This window comes from Bubalus kerabau, chromosome 15, assembly GCF_029407905.1.
Source record: "Bubalus kerabau isolate K-KA32 ecotype Philippines breed swamp buffalo chromosome 15, PCC_UOA_SB_1v2, whole genome shotgun sequence".
NCBI lineage: Eukaryota > Metazoa > Chordata > Mammalia > Artiodactyla > Bovidae > Bubalus > Bubalus kerabau.
In genome coordinates, this window is record NC_073638.1 from 57048946 (window position 1) to 57072581 (window position 23636).

General features: G+C 57.1%; 1 protein-coding gene across 5 annotated transcripts in view; it reads left to right on the forward strand.

Annotated features, from left to right (window-relative positions):
* The first annotated feature begins 294 nt into the window (after positions 1 to 294).
* Positions 295 to 23636, forward strand: part of CAPN5 (calpain 5) — a 56313-nt gene continuing 32971 nt past the window's right edge. For 3 of the 5 annotated variants that reach the window (XM_055549159.1, XM_055549160.1, XM_055549163.1), the window contains exons 1-3: positions 295 to 468; positions 2391 to 2563; positions 16643 to 16868. In XM_055549159.1, coding sequence (XP_055405134.1) covers positions 2424 to 2563; positions 16643 to 16868 — 366 coding nt within the window. In that variant the 5' untranslated portion in view covers positions 295 to 468; positions 2391 to 2423. The remainder of the gene's footprint in view (positions 469 to 2390; positions 2564 to 16642; positions 16869 to 23636) is intronic. The other 2 variants (XM_055549161.1, XM_055549162.1) reach the window with 2 other exon arrangements.

The following is a 23636-nucleotide window of genomic DNA, read 5'->3' on the forward strand; positions in this document are numbered from 1 at the left end:
CTTCGTGTCCTTCTTTTCCCAGCCCCCTGGCTCAGTGCCAGCCTCGGCTGGGCCCTGGGGGACTCCTGGAGATGTAGTGAGGAAGGGACGGGAGAACACGGGCCCGATCAAGCGGTCAGGGGTCGGGCTGAGGCGCGCGGGCCCCCAAATCCTCTCCTACTTTCCAGCGGGAACTCCGCAGCCACCTCACGCCCGGGTCGCCTCGGAGCTCGGCACCAGTTCGCATGCGCATCAATCCTGTCCCTCCAGCCTCGCTGGAAACCACGCCCCCGTCCCCAGCTGGGCGGAGGCCGCGGGGCGGGGCGGGCCGCCCGGGGAGTCCTAGCTCGAGCCCCCGCCCCAGGCCAGCCCCAGCCGATCGCGGGCCGGAGCCGGAGGCCACTAAGTGGGGGGAGGTCCAGCCTCTGTTCCGGTGCCGGCGCCGAGCGCTGCATCCCCGAATCCGCTGGACCCGCGGCGGCGCGGCAGGTAAGAGACGCTGCGCAGAGGGAGGCGTGTGCGAGCGCGCGGGTGTTCATGTGTGTTTCGGGGGTGTGTGTGTGCGGGTGCATTGCGGGGCAGCGCGTGCCCTGTGAGCACGAATCGGTGGGTGTGGGGGTACACACCCCGCCGCCGGGGAGGAAAGAGGTGAGCGCTGGCTTTGAGGCCCCGGGGTGGAGGGGCGAGGACCGCTTGGGATCCGCCCCGGCCCCCGGGGCTTTCCCCACCCCCATCCGCGACGAGGGGCGTCTTCCCACTGCACCTGGGTGTTCCGGAGCTGTTTTCCTAGTTCATACCAGCTGGGGGGTTAGCTCCCGAGGCTTGACTGGCTCTTCCCCTCCTCTTCCTCAGAATTCCCTTTCCTATCCCTTCCCAGACCTCCACCCTTTCAATTCTACAACCCCTCCGGGGTGGTTCCCCATCCCCCGTCCCTGGCCGCTTGGGAAAAGGGGCAAGGCCAAAGCCGGTTCCCTTCCTGATCCTCTTGTCAGGTTGAATAGGGGCCTTTTCCCTGGGCTGCAGGGCTTGGGTGTATGTGTGAGGGGGCCGGGGAGGCAGGCAGAACTGGGGGAGAATGGGTCTTGCGCTTCTCGGATCATGCTTCCCTCCTTCAGAGTTGGGAGTCGGAGGAGACCCACCAGGGTTCCATAGGTGAAGCAGGACGGATGATTAACAGGTGCCAAGTTCTCTCCAGGCTTCATTTCCTGTGGTGGGAGTCAACCCAGACCCCACAGGGTTGAGGAGAGTGGGGCTCAGAGGGTGGAGGCTACTCTTGCTCTCAGGACTGCTAAACCAGAATTTTGTACCTGAGTTGGCCTGGCTCTCAAATCAGAATCCTTTCCCTGCACCAGCAGCTAGAGAGAAGTGCCAGGGCAATTATTTTTAGGATTCTGGGGAGGGAGAAATCTGGGCAGACTTCCTGGAAGAGAGGGAGTTTGAGAGTGGGCCTCAGTCTACCCATACTTGTGTGAGGACTCCTGAGGGAACTATTGTTCTGCTGCAAGGATTGAGACCCTCCTACCCAGGGTCTTTGGGCCTGGCCTTTGCTGCGGTCTGGAGTTCCCCGGTGGGGGTGGGGAGGCCTGGCTGCTTTCCCTGCTGAGGGCGGGGCAGGGTGGACCCAGCTGTTGCTGCTTCAGGCCAGAGCTGGAAGCCAGGACATCGAGGTGCTTAGGCGGGGTCATTACCCTGAGGAACCTCTCTTCTGACTGATGAAGCGGATGGGTCAAACCCGGAAGCCCCTGCTCAGAGTTGCACCCAATGCTGGGAGCCAGCCCCTGCCCAGGAGCTGGGCGAGGTTTCACTGTGAAGGATACATCTGTGCTGGGTGCTGAAGGATGAAAAGTTCACCAAGCAAAAAAGAAAGGGCAGTGCACTGCAGGCCTGGGGATAGATGAGTGAAGGCCTGGAAGCATGCAACTGCATGTGGTCCAAGGGTAGGGGCAAGAATGACAGCGAAGCGCGGCGTGCCGCAATGGATGGGGTCCCAAAGAGTCGGACATGAGTTAGGGACTGAGCAATGACAAAAAAGGGCATTAGATAATCAGATGTGTGGCTCTGTGGTGGGTGAGTTGCTCTGGAGGCCAGTGAGCAGAGGGCCAGAGCAAGGAGAAGCCCCCTTCTCTTTTCCCTTGCCTCTCCCCTTCCCAGCTCCCCACCCAGACTTGGCTTGGCACCCAAGGAGGGGATCTGATAGGGCTTCCCATGGGAGAGGGGTGGAGCATGGGGAAGGGTGTCTGGGGGAGCCCTTTCTGAGTTGGGGCCACCACTGGGGGTAGAGCAGGTTTGGGGAAGTTGATGAGGTGTGAGAGGCCTGTGGGTTTTGGAGGGTGTGGAGGGGGGTGACGTCCAGAACACTGGTCCCAGACCAGTGCTGTCTCTGGCAGCTTCTGCCCTTGACTTCCCTGCAGGCTCCCGGGACAGCCCTGAGCCCTGGTGCCTGAATGGGGGGCCCTCTTGGAGCCCCCAGTGGGCACTGCAAAACCTGCCTCCATGACCTGTCCTACCTGCAGGGCCCGACATTGTCAAGCTTCCTCCCAGCCGAGACTGGCTCTGCACGGACCTTGAGGCAGGAAACTGCCCGGTGAGTCTCAGTTTCTTCATATGTGAAATGGGGATAAATGCTGCCTGAACGTAGGGATTCAGGCGTTGATGATGAAGTTACTTTGTATCACTGAAAGTGCATTACAAAGTACATGGTGTTTAGTCGTCATTATAACTAATAATAACTAACCGCATCACTTAGTCCTTTCTTCCCTGGGGGAGGAACAGCCCAGAGGAAGGAGGGGCCGACTTTGGGAGAAGGGTGAAAGGAAAGAGGAAGCCCCTCTTGGCTTCTGTGGTTGGAAACTGTGGCCCTCTCAACCCACTCCCGTGGGTGGGCTCGCTCTCCGGGGCCAGGCAGGCAGGAGATCTGTCTGCTGCTGGTCTTCTCGCCTCACCCCGGCCTTCCTCTGCCCTCCCGGGTACTCTAGTGTTCTGAGTGCCTTTAAACACTCCCCCCTCCACTCCACTCCTCTAGCCCCTCCAGACCTGCCCCTTCATGCCTTCCCTTTCTACTCAAAACATTCCTTGACAGGCAATAGCCTCCCCCCGACCCCCCCGGGCCTTATCTTCAGGGCCCCCCACTCTGCAGCATCTCCTCCTCCCTGGGTTGATGGTGATGTCCTGGGATTGCCTCACTTGCTTTGGCCTCAGGCCTTGCCTTTCCTTGCTCGCTAACAGCAAAATGGGCCAAGTCCCTTTGGGGTTCTAATCCAGGATGTTTTAGGAAGCCAGCCTTCAGGCTTGGATGTAGGAAATTGCGCAATGGGAGCATTTGCTTGCCTGTTATGGCCTGAGTTCCTGCTCCCGGTTCTAATTGCTCAGGGCTGTGTTTCCAGGGGCTCTGGCTTTCCCGAGGCTGCGGGTGTGAGGGAGGTGCCACTGGCTGAGGCATGGTGGCCTGTGGGTGTGGACTGTGGTTTTTTGCCACAGTGGTGGCTGTGGTCAGCTCTGGGACAAGGGGGCTGGTGGCCAGAGCAGACCAAGCCCACCCATTGGTAGCCAGCTGGCCAGCACTGTCAGGGTGTGCCCTGATGACCTCAGGACCTTGCAGCCCAGGGGACAAAAGGCAGACCGTCTGCTGGCCTGATCAGCCAGCCCCAGCCTCAGAGCCCCCTGCTGGGTACTTCCGCCAACAGGGTGAGGTGGGGGCAATCAACTGGTTTGTTACTAACAGTAGTAACTAAGACACTGAAGTTTGGGGTGACTTTATTTTCCTTGGGAGCAGTTCAAGGAGTAACAGCTTCATCCTCACTCAGTTCCTCCAGCAGGAGAGAGGTATGAGGCTGCATACCTACAGGAGCTGGATTCATCGTATTCATTGCCTGTCGCTGCTGTGATACATTAACACAAGTTTAGTGGCTTCAGTGGAGTAGGAAATGGCAACCCACTCCAGTGGGTTGCCTGGAAAACCCCATGGACAGAGGAGCCTGGTGGCTGACAGTGCGTGGGGTCGCAAGGAGTCGGACACGACCTAGACACACACATCCACACAGTGGCTTAAAACAACACAGGTTTATTCTCTCCCTGTTTTGGAGGTCAAAGGTCTGAAAAGAGTCTTAGGGGCTAAAGTCAAGGAGTCAGGCTAGTTCCTTCTGGAGGCCCCAGGGCCGCCTCTGTTCCTTGTGGCTGTCCGTGTTCCTCGTGACCCCGTCACCCCATCTCGCTACTTCCCTAGTCCCATTGCCTTTTCCTCTTTTGGAGTCACATCTCCCTCTGCCCTCTTCTTAAGGACGCCTGTGATTACATTTCGGATCTCCCCAGATAATCCAGGATAATCTCTCCATCTCAAGTTCTTTAATCACATCTGCAAAATCTTTTTTGCCATATAAGGTAACATTTGCAGGTTCCAGGGATTATGGAGTCTGCATTTGGGGACCCGTCATTCACCCTACCACAGGAGCCACCTGCAGTGTCATTGCAGGTCCCATTCTCAGAGATCCCCCAGGGGGTCACCCTCAGCGTCTGTCACCTGCAGCCTAGAGGCTTCGGCTGGCAGAGCCTGGGCTGCAGCCCCTCTGGGGCAATGTGCTGGTGTGTCCCCAGGGGTTGCCCCAGTGACCAGACCCCGTCCTGGGATCCTTAACATGCCATCAGGTTAAGCCTTCCAGCATGCTTGCACGCATGTTAAGTCGCTTCACTCGTGTCTGACTCTGTGCGACCCTGTGGACTGTAGCCCCCCAGGCTCCTCGGTCCATGGGATTCTCCAGGCAGGAACACTGGAGTGGGTTGCCATGCCTTCCTCCAGGGGATATTCCTGACCCAGGGATCAAGCCTGCGTCTCTTACATCTCCTGCATCGGCAGGCAGGTTCTTTATTGCTGGCACCCCCTGGGAAGCCCCTTCCAGGGTGGAGTGCATCTCAGACATTCATTCGCTAACCCTAGTGTCGTGAGGGTCACTTGATCCCCACCATCACTGGGGAGGGCCAGGCTGGGAGCCACATTTTGCAGATGAGTGCATCAAGGCTGACTGGGGCTAAGTCCTGCCTACAGGAGAGAGGGATGAGGGGAGCCGGAGTTGGGACAGGTTGGGCCAGAGAGCAGGAGACTGCATTTTACAGATGAGCGAGAGCCCTGAGGTACAAGGAAGGTAACCGTTGTGCCCCTCCTGGGCCTTTGTCTCCCCATCTGACGATGAGCATGCGGACCGGACTTTCTGAGGCTCTGATTTTCCCTTTGGGCACAGGGAGGAGGAGGAGCTGGCATTGCGTTCAAGGCTGCCTTGGGCGAGAATGTGACATGGGGCAGAGCAGAACGTGGAGCCCAGAGGTGCCGCCAACAGGTTCCTCACCCCGGAAGGAGATGAGTTTGTCATCTGAGAGGTGGGGAGCATCCTGGTGCCTCCAAGGAAGGACTCGCAGCCAGCCTCCCAGAGAGCGCCTGGCTGTGTGCTATGGACCCCGCCCCAGTATTGGGTCTCCATTTGGTCTCTCCAGCCAAGGCCATGCTCTGGGGGCCGTTTCTGCAGCCTGGTCTCCCTGCCTGCCTCCTGGCCTCCTTTCCATCCAGCCGTCTTGTAAATTGTCCAGCAGCCCAGCATCCTCGCTGGTCTTTCGGGCCCCCACGACCCTGCTGTGGCAGTGTGGCCTGCAAGCCCCTTCTTTCTTCCCCCCATGCCCTGTCCTCCAGCCTTGCCTAAATGTTTGTCTCCTCCCAGAAGGTTCCATCTTCCTCCAAACCTTCCACTTCTGTCTGGAAAAATTGCAGCCCACCCTTGGAACTCCTGCTTTGATGCTGTGTCCTCCGTGAGGCTTTCCAGCCCCATCTGAATGAACCACTGTCCTCTTAGAGAGCTCTCTCCGCCCGGTGCTGGGGTCACTGTCCTCCACCAGGCTGACTTCCCGGACTGGGCCCTGTCTGACTCCTCACTGCCGCCTTGGCCAGAGCAGAGCAGATGTGTGAAGGCTGAATGGGGGCATGCAGCTGACTGGGACTCCCTGGGGCTGATCAGTGGGTCACTGTCTTTGCTTGAGGGAGGGTGTGCTGGGCCAGGCAAAGCAGAACTCTGGTGTGAGATGGGCCCCTGACTGTCCTGAATGCATCTCTTCCATCTCAGAGCTCATCTGTGTGATGAGAAGAGTAGAGCTCATTTCTGAGGGTGTGCAGGAGCTTGACCCAGGAATTGAGCCGTTTCCCAGTCTGAGAAATGGGCACCACCCCCACCAGGTTTCCAGCCTTGAGCTTTGGTGGCAGGTGGTGCTAGGGGCCGAGACTGCCTGCGCAGGAAGCAGGAAAAGAGGCTGCTCTGGTGACAGACAACATAGCTCATTGGAGAAACGCAAGAAGTGTCCGCTCTCCACCATTCAACAGTGAGAGATGGCCGGCCGGCGAGGGCAGGGCTGGCCTGAGGTCACATAGTGCTGGAGAGCTGAGGAAGCTTCAGTGACCCGATCAAGTCTCGTTATTGTCAGGCTGCTACCCTTGTGTGGAGTGAGCAGCACCTGTGACCCCCTCTCCCCAGTAGAAGAGAGAAGGGCAGCAGCGTAGGTGCTCAGCTGCCTCGTGCCCCGCCCCGCCCGCCCCCAGCATCTTCTCACCAGGATGTGGTGGCCTGGGTTTCAGACCCAGTGACTTTCAGTGCCCAAACCAGCTGGTTGCCCTGCTGGAGGCTGAACCTTGGCCCGCCTGCTGCCCGGGAAGGTTTCCAGCTTCTCCGGGCCCTGCTCACGCCCTGCAGATCCGGCTGGATCTCACCTGTTTGCTGAGGCTTCCCAGCCCCGTCTGCACAACACCTGGGTCTCAGTGGGACCGCGCAGGGTCAGAGGCCCAGGGGCTCAGCCACAGCCACACAGCGAGCTGGCCCCGAGGCTGACGTTCCCTCCAGACACACTGCAGAGGCCGTCAGTGCCCCAGGACCACTGTCCCCCAGGACCAGCGCAAGAGGCTCTGCGCCCCCAGCATGCCTGGCCCTGCCCTCCAGGCCCCCCCTCATCCCTTAGCACAGGGCATTTGGTCAGGTTTATGTATTAGAAAGATCACTGCAGCTGGGTGGAGACTGGATTAGACAAAGACACGATAAGGGGAGGGCAGTGGAGAAGAAAGACAGGATTTCCCAGCCCCGATGCCGCCTGCTCAGCTAGCCTTGGCTGGAGTGACTCATGGAACCTGGCCCCCCGGCTCTGCTGCCGGAGCCAGCTCACCCTCCTCCTGGGCTCTCCCCGCTGCCCTGCCATTGTTCCTCGGCCCATGGTGAAGGGAGGGAGGCGATCCTGGAGGCCAAGTTCAACCACAGTAGGATGGAGGGATGTGTTGATGGTGGCTTGTGGGGCAGAAGGGAAACAGGAGTGGCTGTCGGATAAATGGGCGTGAACAGTTAATAAAACCCAATCCATGCAAAGAACCAGGCAGTCACCAGGGTTTGGGGCTCCTGGCCCCCTCCCTGGCCGCCGGGCTTCCCCGCCCTGGCTCCCAAGAGGCCCTCCCTGGCTCACATTACTGCTTCAGAATCTGACCGTCCGTATCTCCCCTTGGCTTCCCCAGCGAAGGCCCATGTCCTGCAGAGCCGGTCCTGCTAGCTTTCCCCACTCCGAGGATCTGCTTCCACCCCACCCCCCACCTTCTGGCTGTTACCTGGGGCTCTTCTGCCCTCCCTCCACCTGGAGTGCATCCTGCCCCTCTCCCCTGCTCATCCCCGCCTAGCCTTCCAGCCCAGAGAAACCACCATCCTTCCCTTCCCTATTGCATGACTTCTGGGTGCCCTGACCGCAGTGTTTCCTGCTTAGTCTTGGTCTATGTCTGTCCCCTGTGCCCTTCCTCCTGGGGACTGGACTACCTGGGGGATCTGATCCCCTCCTGTGAGCTCAGGACCAGCCCAGAGGGATGCCAGTGAAGATGAGAACATTCATTGACTGTTCCCGGAATTGTAAGATGCAGCTCTTTGGCCCTTCTCTGGTCATATGGCAAAGGGGCCGGGGCTCTGTGTCGTGGAGTGGGATGTGGTGGGAGGTTGAGGAAGGGTGGGTGCGCTTAGCCTATCGGGCATCCTTGGCTCCTTCAGCTGGCCCTGGATCACTCCCCTTCTGCCGAGCCATGCTGCAGCATGGGCACCCACGGAGGGGTGTGGGGATGGGGGCCCAGAGGAGGGACCCTCCCCAGCGAGCCCTTTTGTGGTCTCCCTTTCACTCCCGCAACAGGCTGGTCCCCAGGGACAGGTGGGTCTGCCTCCCACCCAGCTCTGAAACGTGTCTGCTCTCGTTCACACATGAGCACACAAGCTCTCTGACCTGCTTTCTGGTGTTTCCGTCCTGGTCTCGTCCTTCCCCAGTGCCTTCTCCGTGTGGCAGCAGGTGGATCTCAAGTCCCTCCCCTGCTTAGCACCCTTCCCAGCTCTCCAGCAGCTTGGGATGAAGCCTGATCCCCTTCCAGAACCTCTGGCTGGGATCCCGGGCACCCTCGCCTGTGGTCTCCTTCCGCACCTCCACTGCCGCCCTGCCTCAGCTCAGTTCCTGGCCTCGGGGCCCAGAGCAGCTCCTGAGCATGGTGCCTGGCTGGCTGGTGCTCCCTTCTCAGAGAGGGAGCTTTGGAGTTGTGTGTCCAGTGGGGTGTGGGCCTGCCACCCCCACCTTGTGGGTCCTCTCTTAGGGTTGAGCACTCCAAGGGTCAAAGCCACAAGTAGCCTGTGAGATGGAGAAGGAGGCCCACACCTGTGCATGAAAAGGCCAGAGGCCAGGACTCTGACCCAGCCTGGGCTCTTTCCCTGCTCCATACCCCCTGGGTCATCTTGGGTGCCAGGCAGGACCCTACACATATGTAATGTCCAGTCTGTCAGGCTGGGCTACGAGGGACCCAGAACTGGTGAGATCTGGGTCACTAGATTCAGCGAGCCCTTCTTCCTGGGGTATTGCGCTAACTTTTTCTGTTTATGACTTTTATTAAATCACAACTGACCTACAGAACGATGCATAAATCAGAGACATACAGCTCTGTGACCCTTCCACGTGGCCACCACCCAGATCAAGGAGCAGTGTTACTGGAGTCCCAGAAGCCCCCTCTTGCCCCTTCCAGTCACTACCCCTAAAGGCAGCCACCATCCTGCCTTATACTCACCAAAGGTGACTTAGGGCTGCTTTCCAATTTTCCATCAGTGGAATCACAGCATTGCTTAATAATTTGCCCATTTTCACTGTGTGTAATATTCCATTAAGCACCACATTCATCCTTTCTTCTGATGATAGGCATTTGAGTTGTTTCTAATTTTCGGCTATAAGAAATACTTCTGTGCTAAACATTCTTGTATTTCTTTTTTTTGTTGTTGATAAGTATGTGCATGTGTTTCTGTTCAGTGTATACTTATGAGTAGAATTACTGAGTGATTAAGCATTTGTTCAGCCTTAATTAATATGGTCAAACGGTTTTGCAAAGTGGTTTTACCAGTTGATCCTCTCACCAGCAATGTGGAAGAGCTGGACTTGGGGGAGAGAGCGTATGTATGTATGTCTCTTCCTGCAGCCTTTCTGATCAGGGTATAATGGTATCTCACTGTGCCTTTAATTTGTATTTCCTTGATGATCAGTGAAGTTGAGCACTTTCCTTTTTGTCTGTTTACCGCGTGGATATGCCTTTTCTAATGTTTTCTTCAAAAAGCTTTGTTGTTTTACCTTTCAGTCAGATTTGCAGCCTGTGTGAGATTGCTTTTGTGTATGGTGTGAGGCTGGGGTCACAACGAAGCTTTTCCCATAAGGATAGCCAGTCGACTGAGCACCATGAGCTGAAAAGATCATCCTTTCACTAAGGCACTGTGATGTCACCTTTTGTCAAAATCAGAGGAACTTTCTGGTCTGTTCCCTTGGTCTGTCTACCCTGTGCCAGCCCCACGCTGTGTCAGTTACTAGAGCTTTTGAAAGGTCTTGTTAACCGTGACTGTGGGTCCTCCAGCTTGCTCTTCACCAAATAGCCTTGGCCCTCTGAGTGCTGGCTCTGTTATCCTACCTCTCAGAGGAAGCCCACGGCTCAGAGAGGTAGTGTGACTTTCCCCTGCCACACAGCTCTGGAATGCAGTCTCCAGGCGTGGTGTCATTCTGAGGTTCCCACCTACACCACCGGGAACTTAGATTCTTGAAATCAATTTCCTTCTTCCTTGATACTTTTTAAAGGAAACCGTGTGTTTACTGTAAACGGAAAGTCAGTATTCAGTTCAGTTCAGTTGCTCAGTCATGTCCGACTCTTTGTGACCCCATGAATCACAGCACGCCAGGCCTCGCTGTCCATCACCAACTCCCGGGGTTTACTCAAACTCATGTCCATTGAGTCGGTGATGCCATCCAGCCATCTCATCCTCTGTCGTCCCCTTCTCCTCCTGCCCCCAATCCCTCCCAGCATCAGAGTCTTTTCCAATGAGTCAGCTCTTTGCATGAGGTGGCCAAAGTATTGGAGTTTCAGCTTTAGCATCAGTCCTTCCAAAGAACACCCAGGACTGATCTCCTTTAGAATGGACTGGTTGGATCTCCTTGCAGTCCAAGGGACTCTCAAGAGTCTTCTCCAATACCACAGTTCAAAAGCATGAACAGTATGAAAAGTCAGTATTACTCTCCATAAATACAAGGTAACTGGAAGGATCTTAAAAAATAAAACAACAGAAAAATCCATTCAGTTCTAGCCAGGTGCTGTTGCTTTGAGCCTGGGCCTGGCTCCTCTTTTGTTAAGTAAATGGGCAAGGGCTGTGAGGGAATCAAGATTCGCTGGACCAAACTGAGTTCTCCTTGCAGGGAATAACTTTCTTACTGACAGTTATTGCCACATGGGCTTCCCTGGTGGCTCAGATGGTAAAGAATGTGCCTGCAATGCTGGAGACTGGGTTCGATCCCTGGGTTGGGAAGATTCCCCTGGAGGAGGGAATGGCAACCCACTCCAGGGAATTCTTGAGAATCCCCATGGATAGAGGAGCCTGATGGGCTGCAGTCCATGGGGTCTCAAAGATCAGACACAACTGAGCGACTAAGCTCAGCACAAAGCATTTTTGAGCGCCCCCTAAAATAATCCTAGTGCTAAGCCAGAGCGCGCTTGGGGAAAGGCTGGAGGCCTGGGGTCCAGCTGATGGGCTGCAGGTTTTGTACATGCTCCTTGATGTCCTCATCTAAAAAATGAGACTAAAACTCTCTCCTGTTTTCCCCTGGCTGCAGTGGCTGAACTGTCCAGGGAAGGCTCAGTGGTATCGGGTCCCCCGCCCCCAGCTGGCTCTGTATGGCCTGTTGCAAGATGAGCCCTTACTCTGCCCATGTACTGCTGGCCTGTCCCCACCACCTCCAGCAGGTCCAGGGACAGCAGATCTGGAGGGTAGATCTCCAGCCCTCCCGGAGGGTAGTACACACTGTTTCCAAGGTGAAGCTAGACAGAGCCCCTGTAGGGCAGATGCCACCCTAGAGACTGGAACCAGGAAGGGCTGACAGCAGCAGCTCAGAGGGGTTAGCAACTTGCCCAAGGATACACAGAGCTAAGTCATGCAGCTGGGATTCAAACTCAGGAGTGGCTGTCGGATAAATGACCTACTGGAAGACTGTGTTCTCTGAGCTCCCTGGCAGGTGGTCCCGTGCCCTTGTTCTGACCCAGGTCAGCGCCCCTGGTCTCCGTCCACAGGACTCCACCGTGCCAGGCTGTATCTGAGTTGCCTGGTGCTTCTCTGCCTCTGAGACTTCGCTTGAGCGGTTCCCTCTGCCTGGAGTGGCCTTTCTCTTCCGAAGCACAGCTGACTTCTGGGCCCAGGCCTCGTGAAGGCCTCTTTGTGTCCCTCTTGCTGGAACCTCTGAAATGACACATATTCTGTTCTGCCTGTGTCTGTGGACTGCACTAGACCATGACGTTCCGTGGGGACAGGAGCCCTGAACTGCTGTGCCCTTCCTGTCTGGGGACGCACGTTGTAGAAGAGCTGCAGACAGCCGCGCTGACACCCTGGGGGCACAGCACGCAACGGTCAGAAAGTGATGTTCCTGTTTCATGCAGCCCTGTCTCATTTGATCCTCCCAGAGGCCTTGGTGCGTTATCTCTTCCTCCCAGACAAGGCCCATGAAGACCAGAGAGGCGACATGGCTTGTCCAGCTTTCACAGCTTAGGGGGACCAGCTGAGAGCACCAGGGCTTTAGCCATATCTTCCCCGGACAGTCAGGAGCAGGAGGAGAGAGAGAGAGATAGAGGCTCCATCTAGTGAACCCTGGCCTTCAGGAGACCTAGAGCTGGTGCGGCTCTGATGTGGCAAGCTGCCCTCCCTTGGGAGTCCTGGCCCCTCTTTGAACCTGTTTTTCCCATCCGCAAAGGAATTCCTCCTGCATCACCTGTGTTGGTGCATTCAGCCCAAATTCACTGAACCTGCTCCCTAAGGTTGGATGTTAGGGACACAGAGAGGAGCTGGACATGGGTTGTGTCCTGAAGGGCTGCAGGCTGGGAGGAGATAAGTCATGTGCAGATGGGCTAAACAGCAGGTGCTGTCACGGGGGCCCCAGGACTGTGGAGGTGGAAGGAGGGACAGTGTCAGGCAGGTGGGAGGTACTTGGGCCATGTCTTGACAGGTGGCCAGGAGCTCTCCCACTGTGCCCGTGTGGATGGAACAGTGTGTCCAACGGCCCTGAGTGGTCTGCGAGGAGCTTGTGGGAACTTAGGCTCCAGGTGGAGAATTGGGGGGGCAGGGCTCGGGGAGATGGGCAGGGGCAGAGGGAAGAGGGCAGGCGAGGGGGCAGCTGGGAGGCTCGGGCTGTCCTGTTAGTGCCTCCAACACAGTGTAATATTGCAGAAGACAGGACGTGCCCCCGGCTCAGACCCCGAAAGCAGAGGCTGGGGTTTGGAAGCTCGTTTTCCTGGTGGCTGGTTTATCTGTGCCATCAGTGGTTATGCCTGGAACTACAGGGAGGGAACAAAGCTCAGAGGCTTGGGGTATTGACCCAGTGGATGGAGTGGGAGGTGACCTTGGGGCAGATGAAGGGTGCAGGAGGGCAGTCGGCCGGAAGTGCGGCCTGTGCAGAGGCCAGGGCCTGAGAGGCTGGGCTAAGGAGGCCAGGGTCAGCCTGGTGGCAGGCGTGAGGCTGGAGAGATGGCTGAACTGGGTCAGACCCTCTGCCCAGCCAGGCCTGGGCCCTGATCTCCTGGCCCTGGGCCCGGCCGAGCTTTCCCCCTCTTGGCCTGTGCCTCACTTCTATCCTCAGGAGCAAACCTTCCCAGCATGTTGGCTGCTGCGAGGCCTGGAGGGGGGCCAGAACCCTCACTCTCCACTGGCCGGGCTGTGTGACCTCGGCCAGCTCGCTCCTCCTCCCTTGGTTCTCTGGGCTCTGAACACTGGAATTGCTGGAGCTGATTTCTGGGCTCCTCCTGCTTTCAGCTCCTTTGATCTAATTCTTGCAGCTTAAATTGCTTCCTGAGCCGGTCCTACCGGAAACTGGGATGCTAATGGTGCTCCTGGTGGCTGTGTGCCAGAGCCCAGGGGCTGGCTCTCCAGGCTCACGTCTCTTTCCTCAGGCCTCCGACGCTGGGAGGGTGGGTGAAAAGGGGCAGGGTAGAGGGATGGCCAGGAGGGTGAGGGGTTGGCCTGAGGTCACACAGCAGTGGGACAAACGGGCCCAGTACGATGTATGGGCAGAAGATGAAGTGGCTGTGGGTCCAGAGCAGAGGACAAGCCAGCCCTCGACCTTTGGCAGGCAGGGACTGTCAGTCCTGGTCTCCCTGTCCACCTGTGTTCCGCCCTCACTGCCCAGTCTCACCTCCTTTCTTTCCTGTCTCTCCTCTCCATTGAATCCCCTCATCTTTCCCTTCCGGTGGGCCTGGCTAAGCCAGGGTGTGTGTGGGGTGAGCCCTGCCTGGCCCGGCACTCACCCCCTTTTCTCCTGCACTTTGGGGTCACCAGGCCAAGGTGGAGGCTCCAGAGTCAGAGGATATGGGTTCAAGTCCAGACTCTGCCATGGAACTTGGGCATGTCGCCTCCCTGCACTGAGCCTCAGTTCTCTTTTCTGAAAGATGGCAACAGTGAAAGGCATACCCAGTGGATCCTAAACGTAGACCTCTAGCCAGGTGGTTTGTGCATGGCAGGTGCCAGAGACACGAGGGTCTCTCTTGAGAATGAGAGGGAGCTTGTCTGCTTCTCCTTCCTCTTCTCTCTGGCCCGCTAAACAGTCTCCTCAGCCTTTGGTCAGTTATACTGGCATCTTCCAGTTACTGAGGCAATATTGTTCTAATATGGAGGTGAGAAAATGGGGAATCAGAGAGGCTGAGTGACTTGTTCAAGGCTTCACGGCGGGTAAAGGGTACAGCTGGGAGTGACACCCACATCAGTCATGCTCTCAAACTCATGTCTGCCCTAGAAGCCAGCCTGCCTTGCCTCGGTTTCCCTTAGCTATGCTGGGAAGTCGGGGCCTGTGTCTTTGGGGAGTGGGGCTTATGGCGCTGCCCTGAGCAGGCCCATGGTAAGTAGGTTCCGGGGGGCGTGGAGCTGCCAGATGGGGTCTGAGCTACACGGGCGGAGATGGGGTTGTCTGTCAGGTGCCTGGCTGTCCCAGCATCTGTCAGGGCACTTACTTGCTGCTGCTTCCTCCCCTCCCGGAGTCCTTTCCTGGCCATGTCAGTCCAGTCTGTGTCTCCTGGGTTTGGTCAGCATACGGCTGCAAGGTTAGGGTGCTGGACTGTGGGCGCTGAAGGGAGGATGCTTGTGGTGCAGCACCCTCTGCGTCGGGCTCTGTGTCAGGGCCACACGTGGACTCAAGCCCAGGCTCTGCTGTGGGATTTGGCCCTTGTAAAAATGGACCCACTGGTCCTCATCTGGGGGGGCCTAGGTGAGGGGTCTAAGCTGAACACAGGGATATCAGGGTCATCAGCCAGGGGAGGTGAGCAAACCCCTGGGCTTGGTGTAGCCCTTAAAGGACCACCTGAGGGGGCTTCCTTAGTGGCTCAGACAGTAAAGAATCTGCCTGCAATGCAGGAGACCCAAGTCCAATCCCTGGGTGGGGAAGATCCCCTGGAGGAAGGGGATCTACTGGCAACCCACTCCAGTATTCTTGCCTGGAGAATTCCATGGACAAAGGAGACTTGCAGGCTACAGTCCACGGGGTTGCAAAAGAGTCAGACACAACTGAGCGACTTAACACTTTCTTTGAGGGGGAAGGGAGGTCAGAGAGGGAGATGTTCAGGACCAGTACTGGACACCCTCAAAATCCAGGAAGAGGAGACTGACTGTTCAGGTGTGTGAGGTGCTACAGGGTCTGGGAGGCTGTGTGGGAGAGTCTGGCTTTGGAATCGGAAGGTCACAAGGTGAGGTTGAGGGTCCTCAGGGGAGGTAAGGTCACCAGGATTAAGGAGAGTGCTCCCTGCGGGACTGGAAACCTTGATTCCAGAAGTGCTGTTAAGAAGGCAGAGCCCTGGAGGGAGGAGGTTACATGATTGATTGACGGCTGGTGGGGTCTCCAGGGCCGAGGGTTTTCCACACAGGACAGAGATGATCTCGTGACTCTGGGGGCTTCCCTGGTGGCTTAGACGTGTTAAGTATTTAGAATAGGGAAAAGGAGTCCAAAATGGCGGTGGCTAAAAGATAAGGAAGAGAAAAGCCAGTGAAAAGAGAACAAAGGAAGGTCGGACCTCAGGTAGAACAAACAACACTCTGGCTAACCCAATTTACATAGGGCAGGCCCGGGGTGGCTGGGGGGTGGGGTAGGGAACAAATAAAAAGAGGAGCCAAAGGGCTAAGGCTTCCCCCCCTGCGCCCCTGCCCGTGCCTCCCCCCACCCCGGCCCCGCGGGCGCCCCCCCCCCCCCCCCCCCCACCCTTCCCGCACGCTGGAGCGCTCTTCTCTTCGGTCTTTGGATCGACATGCCCTCGCGCCTTGAGGATGGATTTTCCTCTTATTATCTAAATGAAATAGAGCTGGAACACGGAGCTGTAACACTGATTTGTCTAAGAGCTGTAACATGGTCCATTCGAGACCTGAGAGCTATGACATGGTCTGTCCAAGCCCCGAGAGCTGTGACATGCCGAGTGCTTTAATGTCCGTCACTCCAGATCTTTGTTGTGACGAGACAGAACTGAGGAGTATACACTCGTGTGACAGACGTAAAGAATCTGCCTGTCAATACAGGAGACCCGTGTTTGATCCCTAGGTCAGGAAGACCTCCTGGAGAAGGAAATGGTAACCTACTCCAGTATTCTTGCCTGGAGAATTGCATGGACAGAGGATCCTGGCAGGCTACAGTTCATGGGGTTGCAAAGAGTCACACACAACTGAGCGACTAACAACACTTCCTGAGGGTGTGACACCAGCCAGGGGGCTGATGGATCACCGCTAGTCTGACTCTGCCCGGGAGGTCTAGAAAGGCTGGTGGAACAAAGAAAGGGAGGACATGGGTGCGTCCAGGCAGCCCCATCGCCATTGTGTTTGCACCCTGTTGGCCTGTGGGCCTGGCGTCACCGCTGAGCATCACAAATAAGGAGATTCAGGCTGTGGAGTCAGGCCAGTCATTCCTCTTCCTGCTTTGCTTCTAACAGCTGTGTGACCTCGGGCAGGTCTCTCCCCTTCTCTGAGCCTCAATTCTGGCTCGTACAATGGGGATGAAGATGCCCACTTTCCAGGGTGGTGGGGAGGGACCACCTCCTTCAGGGTCCTGCAGGCCTCAAGTTCTCAGGAAGTGATGATCTTCTGATCTTCTGTCCTTCCAGGTGCCTGGGAGCTGCCCTCTGCTGCCTCGTCTCGGCCTCGCCTCCCGGGGCAGCATTCACCATGTTCTCCTGCGTGAAGCCCTACGAGGACCAGAACTACTCAGCCCTGAAACGGGCCTGTCTGCGCAGGAAGGTGCTCTTTGAGGACCCCAACTTCCCCGCCACCGACGACTCGCTCTACTATAAGGGCAGCCCAGGGCCCACCGTTAGGTGGAAGCGGCCCAAGGTCAGTGTCTGGTCTGAACTGGAGCTGAGACAGGCAGGCCTAGACCCACCTAGCCTGCAAGGGACAGTGGATGGCTGGGAGGGCTCACTCCGAGGCCTAGGTGACAGAGAAAGTGGAGGGGCTGACACAGGGCCTTCCTGCTGTCAGATTGCATCTGGATAGGGAGCCAGTTGTTCAGTTGCTCAGTCGTGTCCAACTCTTTGCAACCCCACGGACTGCAGCACGCCAGGCTGCCCTGTCCTTCCCTATCTCCTAGTTTGCTCAAATTCACGTCCATTGAGTCAGTGATGCCATCCAACCGTCTTATCCTCTCTCGCCCTCCTCTCCTCCTGCCTTCAGTTTTTCCCAGCATCAGGATCTTTTCCAGTGAGTTGACTCTTTGCAAACAGGTGGCCAAAGTATTAGAGCTTCAGCTTTAGCATCAGTCCTTCTAATGAATATTCAGGGTTGATTTCCTTCAGGATTGATTGGTTTGATCTCCTTGCTGTCCAAAGGACTCTCAAGAGTCTTCTCTAGCACTACAGTTCGAAAGCATTGATTCTTTGGCGCTCAGCCTTCTTCATGGTCTGACTCACATCTGGGCATGACCACTGGAAAAACCATAGCTTTGACTATAAGGACCTTTGTCAGCAAAGTGATGGCCCTGCTTTTTAGTATGCTGTCTAGGTTTGTCACAGCTTTCCTTCCAAGGAGCAGGTGTCTTTTAATTTAAGGGAGCCAGGAGAATGGCCCCCAGTTCTGTAGCCGCCACTGCCCAGCCAGGACCTCACCCCCTCCCTGGGTCTCAGCTTCCTTATGAGGGAGGTGGGGCCCTCTGTTCTGCCACCCAGGGTTGTTTTGGGGATAAAAATGAGGTGATGTGGATGTGACATTTTTCTAGTACGATTAGAGTGACATTCAAGTAGAAGAAATTTACTTTGCTGATTATGGTCAGTGATTTTTGTAGTGATTTTGACATAGTTACTTGCTGTACATGGAAAGCATTTTATTATGATGGTTAATCAGTAATAATAGTGGTGGTAAAAAATAAACGTACTGCATAGAGTTGTTGTGAGCGTTTAACGAGATGATGCATGAACGTCTGGCAGGGGCCTGGCACCCATAAGACGGCTGTCATCGTTTCTGTTGGAATCGGTGAGTTATGGAGCATCTGGCTGGCGGCTCCCTGTCTTGGCCTGGGTCGCTGAGGCTGGAATGTGTTGAACAGAAGTATCTGGCCTCATGGCATGATCTCATCCTCTTTAACCATGATTCCTGAGTGTGAGAGTCGGTGCCCCAGGGCCCTGGGTGATGACTGAGAGGCTGCTGAAGGCCACCCCCAGGTCCTCTCCCCGTGCTGCACCGCGAGCATCCTCCCTCCAGCGTCCACAGCCGTGGTGGTGACACAGACTTGTTCACACCAGAGGGACTCAGTGCTGGAGACAGTGATGGACCTGGGCGCCTGGAGCCAGGGAGACCCCCTGTCCGCTACTCAGGTACTCACAGGAGGCATCGCAGAGCTGAAGGGTGAGATGGTATGGTGTGAGAAAGACCTGAGCTTGAAGTCCTCAGGCTTATCTGGGACTAGCGTGGGGAGGGAGTAAGGGGAGAGGAGGTCCGGGGCCCTGGGCTTGGTGGAGCTGAGCCAGGCCAGCTGTGCTCTGAGGCAGCGGGAATCACAGGCCAGATTCTCAACAGCGTTTTCACGGGCAGATTTGCACTTTATGAAGTTCCTTCCAGCCCCCTGGACGTTTGGGGAAAGTGAAATTTAGTTTTTAATGTTCCTCTCATAGGCTAGGCTCTCAAGTCCCTTCCAAGACAGAAAATCCTGTTTTCTTGGACTAGGATACTTATGAGGTAGGGAAATTGAGTCCAAGAAGGGTGGGCACATGCTTCGATCACTCAGGGAGCCGGGAGCAGAGCCAGGCGGGGACCCAGCAGTCTTGCTTCCCCTGGCCCACCTGCCCAGTTCCAGAGAGAGCCTCCCTAGTGCCCCAGGGACTTCCACACCATGAGCTGCACTGCCTTGGTTCTCTGAGCTCCCAGCCGTCTCCTGGCTGGCCTGGGACTCCTGTCCTTGGCGCACCCCCAACCCCCATGCCTCCTCCCTCCTCTTTGTTTGGTGGGTGAGGAAGGAGGCCGGCCTCAAAAGGCCTTTGTGAGGCCGGTGGAGGGGAGACACTGGAGCCCTCTGCCCTCCTCTCACCCCACTCCCTCGCGGCCCGCCTCCTGGCCCTCTCCTGCCCTCTGGCCATCACCCAGGCATTTTAGATCCTGTGGCTCTGGAAGGAAGCTGCTGAGGCATGGCCAGGGATGGTTGGGCTTTATACAGTGAGAAGAGGAAACGCCAGGCTGTCTGGGCTCAGCACACAGCCTCTTGCTGTGTGGCCCTGGTGGAGTCACCTGCCCTCTCTGGGCTCTCTGCCTGCCAGTTCGGGAGTCCTGCCTTGCACACTCTCCTGCACTGCCCTCCTCACCAGGCGTGGTGCCCAGTCCTCCACAGACATGCAAAGAGGAGGAACAGAGCTGCCCTGCCTGTCGAGGACTGGATGTGGAGGCGGGTGACAGGCAGCGTGTGGCAGTTGGTATTGAGAAGGAGGTGACAGAGTGGGGCCCAGGAGCAGTTGTGGGGGGTCAGTTCTGGTTTGGAAGGCAGCTCAGGGCCAGGCACTGCTGAGTGGTGTGCAATGAGGGGGTGAGATGGTGTGGACCCGGGTGTAAGGGATGGGCGTGTGTACGCAGCCCTGCTCCACGGACAGGACACAGGACATGGGGTTGGTGCAGCCGGAAGCCATGCCCTTGCCTCGGGTAGGTGTGGCAGGGCCAGCCCAGCGGGGTGACCATTAACTCCCAGCTGTTTGGCCCTGGGCCAGTGAGATGGAACTTTGGCCCAAAGCAGCCACGTTGCTATGGAGTTCCACTTCCTGGGTCCTGTGACCTGACTGTTTACAAATAGAGCAAAACCCCAACTTTCTAGAAGGCCCGGGGGAAGCCTTTTTCACTCCCGTCCCACCCCCAGCTCCTTCTCTTGATGTGAGTCTGGTATCCTTAGTCTGGTATTGTGGCCTTTCTGCTCTTGGGGGATCTCCTCAGTCAGCCTCCCTGTCTGCCAGCCTCCCTCCTCTTTCTCCCAAAATGGAATGAGGAAGCTGGCCGTGGAGCCAGAGGTGTGACCTTGAACGCGACACTTTCCTCCCGGGGCCTCGGCTGCCTGCTCCGTGAATGGGGAGGAGTTCTTCCTTCCCCTGGTGTCTGGAGGTTGAGAGTCTTGAGGTACTTGTATACCGGAGGCGGATGACTTCCTGCCCTCGACCACCTGCTCCAGCGAGCCTGGTGCTGGGGACCCAGAGTAGGTCCTGCTCGGAAGCCCCACCTCTTGTGGGCTCTCTGGTCCGATTCAGTCCCACCCAAGGCACCTGCCCCGGCCCACACCTCCTCCTCCTCCTCCCAGCTCCAATGTTTCTTGGTTCTTTACCATTCAATAAACATTTGATGGGCGCCTCCCTCAGGGACCTGACCGGGGAGATAAGAGGAGATAAGAGACTGGAGGAGAAGGCATGCAACTCAGGGGGAATCCCAAGGGGATGGGTAGATGGAGGGGGCCTTCCTCTTTTCTCAAGCCCAAGGCCTTAGTACCGCCGCTTCTCCGCCCTGTGGGGTAGACCCCACCATGTTCCCCTGTGCTCTTCCTTCCCCAGTCTCTGGGGATAAGAGATAAGGACCCCAATCTCAGGTCCTTTGGAATCAAGAAAGAGACAAATCTGGGTCCCACAAACCGACGTCAGTTTTGGAACCTCCCAGATTCTTGCACGGTGGCCTGGTGGTCTCCAGCCCTGTGTCTGGGGCTCAGACCCACACCAGCACCTGGAGAAGACCCTGCTCCCCGGCTGTGCTGAGCAGTAGGCTCCTTTATGATGTGAAATGAGCAGTTTGTGCCGAGTCCAGCCACTGGGGCCTCTGCCTTGCCTGGGAACAACCCCTCCTGGGCGCATGTGGGGTGGCCTCTGAGGAGGGGGTTGCTGGGGAGGCGGGTCTGTGGCAGAGGCGACGGCACAAGCTGTAACCCCTGCCCTGCTTTCCATCCCAGGCAGAGGTCCCGCTTTCTTCCTGGACCTCAGTTTCCCGGTTATCTAACTGATTCCGGCTGTGATCTTAGATTCCGGGAGTGAGGTGACCGGGGTGAAGGTGGATGGACGATGAGAAGGGGTGAGAGCAGAGGGGCTGAAGGTGACCTGCTGACTAGCTGCCCCCCCCCCCCCCCCCTCTACACCAGGCCTGGAAACCTGAAGTTCAGGTTCAGGGAGGAGGTGGTTATGGGCTGTGACCTGTGTCCTGTGGAGGTGGTCTAATAGGCTGGGAGGGACCGAGAGATGAGGTGGCCACAGGAGCAGGGGGCTGGGCCCCAGAGAGAGGTCCATTGACCACAGAGGAGCGGTCATCCCAGCCCTAGGGGTGGCCTGGCCCAGAACCTGCCAAGCCCAGTCCCTGATACTGGCGGTGGGCAGAGCCAGGCCTGGACCCTGCCCTGGAGCTCGCAGACTGGTGGGGAGACTCCCGAGGTGAACCTCAGTGTGGGCAGCGATGGGAGGGAGCACAGGTGGCTGATGTTGTCAGAAGCGGCATCTGTCTCCAGGCTGTGGCCAGATCCCATCTTGGGGGGAATTAGGAGTTTCCATTCCTTTCCCCTCTGGAGCCTCCCTGCCCTCAGTCCCCTCCATGCTTGCTCTGCCGGCGTCACCACCTCCAGGCAGTCTCCTCTGATCTCTCCCCGTGTTCCTGCTCTCACTGCTGGGCTCGTGTGGAGGGTTACCCTCAGACTTCTCCAGGGCTCTGCCTGTGGGCTGGGGCTTTTCTGACTGGCTCTGTGCTCTGTCCCTAGCTGATGGCCCAGGACAGGTCGGAGGACAGACGTGGGTCTTGAGAAGTCAGGCCCTATAGTGACACGGGTGAGGGTCTGCGCTGCCCCTAACCCCTTGGGCTTATTGCCATATAGCAAGTCCCCCACGCTGGGCTGAGGACAGGTGCAGGGGGATGGGGAAGGGACAGTAGCTTTGTCACTCACAAGCCCTGGTCCTGATGGAGGCTCCGGAGGTAACTGTCTGGACTGGAGTCCCAGTTCACCTGTTCCTCCATGGCCTTCCACAAATGACTTAATCTGTCTGGGCCTTGGTTTCCTCATCTGTAAATTGGAGATGTTAACCATACCTATCTCTCAGGATTGTTCTGCACAGCTAGGCACACAGCTGGTGCCTGGTCATTGCAGGCTGTTTCTGATTGTTCCGTTCAGGGTGTCCCAAGGTGGCCCTGGGTGCCTCCAACTTCTAGTGGTTTCTCTGTCTTAAGCTGGCAGACCCACGCCTCTCCTGGTAATGGGAACACACCCTAGACCTCCTCCTCTCTGCTCCCTCCTGGACTGGAGGGTTTGCTCCCTGTCTGTGGTCCCTCACAGGGCAGGGCTGAGACTGGAGCCAGGACTCCTGACCCTCCACTCTCAGTCTCTCCCAGGGGCCAGAGCCCTGTTCTGGGGTGGGAGGGCCAGGCAGGGATGGCTGGACCTGCCCACAGGCTGCCTTGGAGGTGGGGCTTAGTGAGGAGGAGAGCTCTGTCCCAAGGGCTAGGCTCTGTCTCATCCGTCCACTTGCTCCGTGACCCTGCACGTCACCGCCTGCTGCCTGACCTTGGCATCCTCGTATGTGGAGTGGGTGGTCCAGTCTCTGGGCAGGGCCCAGTAGAGGGAGGGGTGCCTTGGAGATCACTTCCTGGGATGCCAGGCAGCAGCTGTCTCTTCCTATGGTGGGGATATGACTGGGTCCTCCAGGTATGAAGCCTCCCTCCACACTTGTCCTGCTGACCCCAGGGAGGCAGATGCTGAGTCATGGCTTCCTCTGGCTAGGCTCAGCATGCGGGCCGGGCCTGGGAGATAAGATAAGGAGGGCTTCTGGAAAGCTCTCTGTGTTTCCAGCCTCAATGGATTTCCATGACCTGGAGCAGTGTTACTCAGATCTGTTGCAACCCGAAGTCCACGGTCAGTACTCTGGGGAAGCTGCCTTGCAGCTTGGCCCTGGGTCACCCTGAAATCCCATCTGGAGTGCTCATGCCCTCAGTCCAGCCCCGCCAAACTCTTGATTTTCCCAGGCAGAGGTGGCAACAGGAGTCCTGAACACCTTAGTAGAGCTGATAGCTCTTTGCCCCGTGTTCCCCTGCCTCAACCCACTCCAGTATTCTTGCCTGGAGAATTTCATGGACAGAGGAGCATGGTGGGCTACAGTCCATGGAGTCACAAAGAGTTGGACACGACTGTGTGACTAACATTTTCACTTTCACTTTCCCCCTGCCTCTGTGACCTGTGGAGTCCTTACAAAGCCCTGCAAGTATAATAGTCTGCCTCCTTTGCACAGGGCAGGAAACGGAGGCTCAGAGAGGTTGAGCCATTGGCCCAAAGTTGCACAGCAGAAATTTGAAGTCTGTCTTCCTAACTCTGCTACCCTCTGCTGGCTGCTTGCGCTAGGACCTCAGTAGCTCTGTGGACACTGAACTGGTTTAAGAGCAGCCGCTGAAGTGGAAGCAGGGTTGTGCTGTGTGGCTGTAACATGTTGTTCAACCTGTCTGGGCCTCAGTTTCCTCATCTGTAAAATGAGCACAGTGCCCACCTCTCAGGACCATGCATGGTGAGTATAGATCACGGTGCCAGTAGGAAGGAAGGCATGCCTGTGTTTACCTCCCCTCCCCGACTTGGAGAGTGAGCTGTAGAGTGAAGAAGCAGATGGGTGAGGAGGAGGGGTCTGGGGA